The following is a 1,399-nucleotide window of genomic DNA, read 5'->3' as shown; positions in this document are numbered from 1 at the left end:
TGTCATCACGTTCTATTAGTTCTACAGCTTCAGTTTCGGAACTTTCACGCTTAGTAACACATACAGCTGTTACCTCACCACAGTGCAACAGTGAAAAGGGACCCCTTTCAAACAGTGTCGCGTTCCGAACGTTTTTTAAGTGACATACACCGGTATTTTAAAAATTCATATCATAACAAAAATAAACACCGGTATTCTGTATGAACCGGTATACCGCCCAGCACTAGCGGGGCTAAACAGGCAGTGCTGTAGAAGCAGGTGTTGATGATCTTCTGCGGAGGTGGAGTTTAGCCACACTACTATCTCAAAGTCGTTTTGGCAGACTGGCTTCAACATAAGCTGTTTTTAGACTAACGAGAAAGTTTTGAGTTCTGAAACTTATGTTTTTATAGTACAATGACCTCATCTGTCAAAAGATCAAGAGAATTTAGATTTCTCAGTTCATGACCCCTTTAAATGCCCTTACTGACAAGCCTGACAAGGTGAGTTAGACCATACTTTTAAGTCACATAAATGAAATGTTACCACATTTTTGTCTAGTATTTTCATTTAGTAAAAGTCAGGGCTAATCACTAGCCGATGCTGATAATCTCATACGTATACGAGCCAAGTCTTCACCGAACATCTCTGGAATGCCTGAACGCCAGATGTCTCAACTGACCAACTGTGATCACATCACCTGATTTTGATGTAAAAGTGTAAACAAGGCCGATGTGAAGAATCATCTGAACTCAATAACAAAACATAACTGAACTGTTTGCTAAAGGTATCTGCTGGCAAATTATGATGGCTGGACAGAAAAATGAATAAGTGGTCAGAGACAACTGTTCAAATATAAAACAACAAAAATGCAAATAAATACAAAACAGCTGAGCACCACTGCAGTCAAAACAAAGCAACAATGGCTACTGCCAACAAAAGCAGTGAATCTGATGTACGTTTTCTACATTTTTAATAAACTTTTGGACATCTAAATGGCTTTACTGTTGTTTTTCACCCTGCTGATGTTGTAAATGTGAAATCCAGGGGCATTTAAAAGGCAAGCATTTTCTAAGACTCTGCAGGACAACTCATTAAAAAGGCTCCAGATGCTAAAGGCTAAACATTTTACTTAAAAATAAAAAAAATACGCAAGTGGTGCTTGTTTGTGGAAATCTTGCTTGCTATTACTATGGTGTTCTGTAGGGCTGCACGATATATTGAAAATATCGAAATATCGCAAATGTAAATATCGCGATATGCATATCGCAAGGGCGTGCAATATCTGAATCATTTTAATAATAGGCTACTTAAATCAAAACGTTGCAAAAGGTCAAAGTTTTAGTTCGAAGCACATAGCAGAGAATTGCTTGACGTTAAAATGTTAAGTGCAATAAGTTGCAGAAAACAACTCTTTGCC

General features: G+C 37.8%; 1 protein-coding gene across 1 annotated transcript in view; it reads right to left on the bottom strand.

Moving 5' to 3' along the window:
- LOC107675623 (uncharacterized protein C16orf52 homolog B-like) overlaps positions 1-625 on the bottom strand; it is a 29,541-nt gene extending 28,916 nt beyond the window's left edge. Inside the window, exon 1 of the mRNA XM_016470024.1 lies at positions 598-625. Within this exon, the coding sequence (XP_016325510.1) occupies positions 598-625 (28 nt within the window). The remainder of the gene's footprint in view (positions 1-597) is intronic.
- Positions 626-1,399: the final 774 nt, after the last annotated feature.

The sequence above is a fragment of the Sinocyclocheilus anshuiensis genome, unplaced genomic scaffold, assembly GCF_001515605.1.
Source record: "Sinocyclocheilus anshuiensis isolate Anshui unplaced genomic scaffold, SAMN03320099.WGS_v1.1 scaffold2214, whole genome shotgun sequence".
NCBI lineage: Eukaryota > Metazoa > Chordata > Actinopteri > Cypriniformes > Cyprinidae > Sinocyclocheilus > Sinocyclocheilus anshuiensis.
Note: the sequence above shows the minus strand (reverse complement) of the source record. Positions and strands in the feature narration are given on the sequence as shown.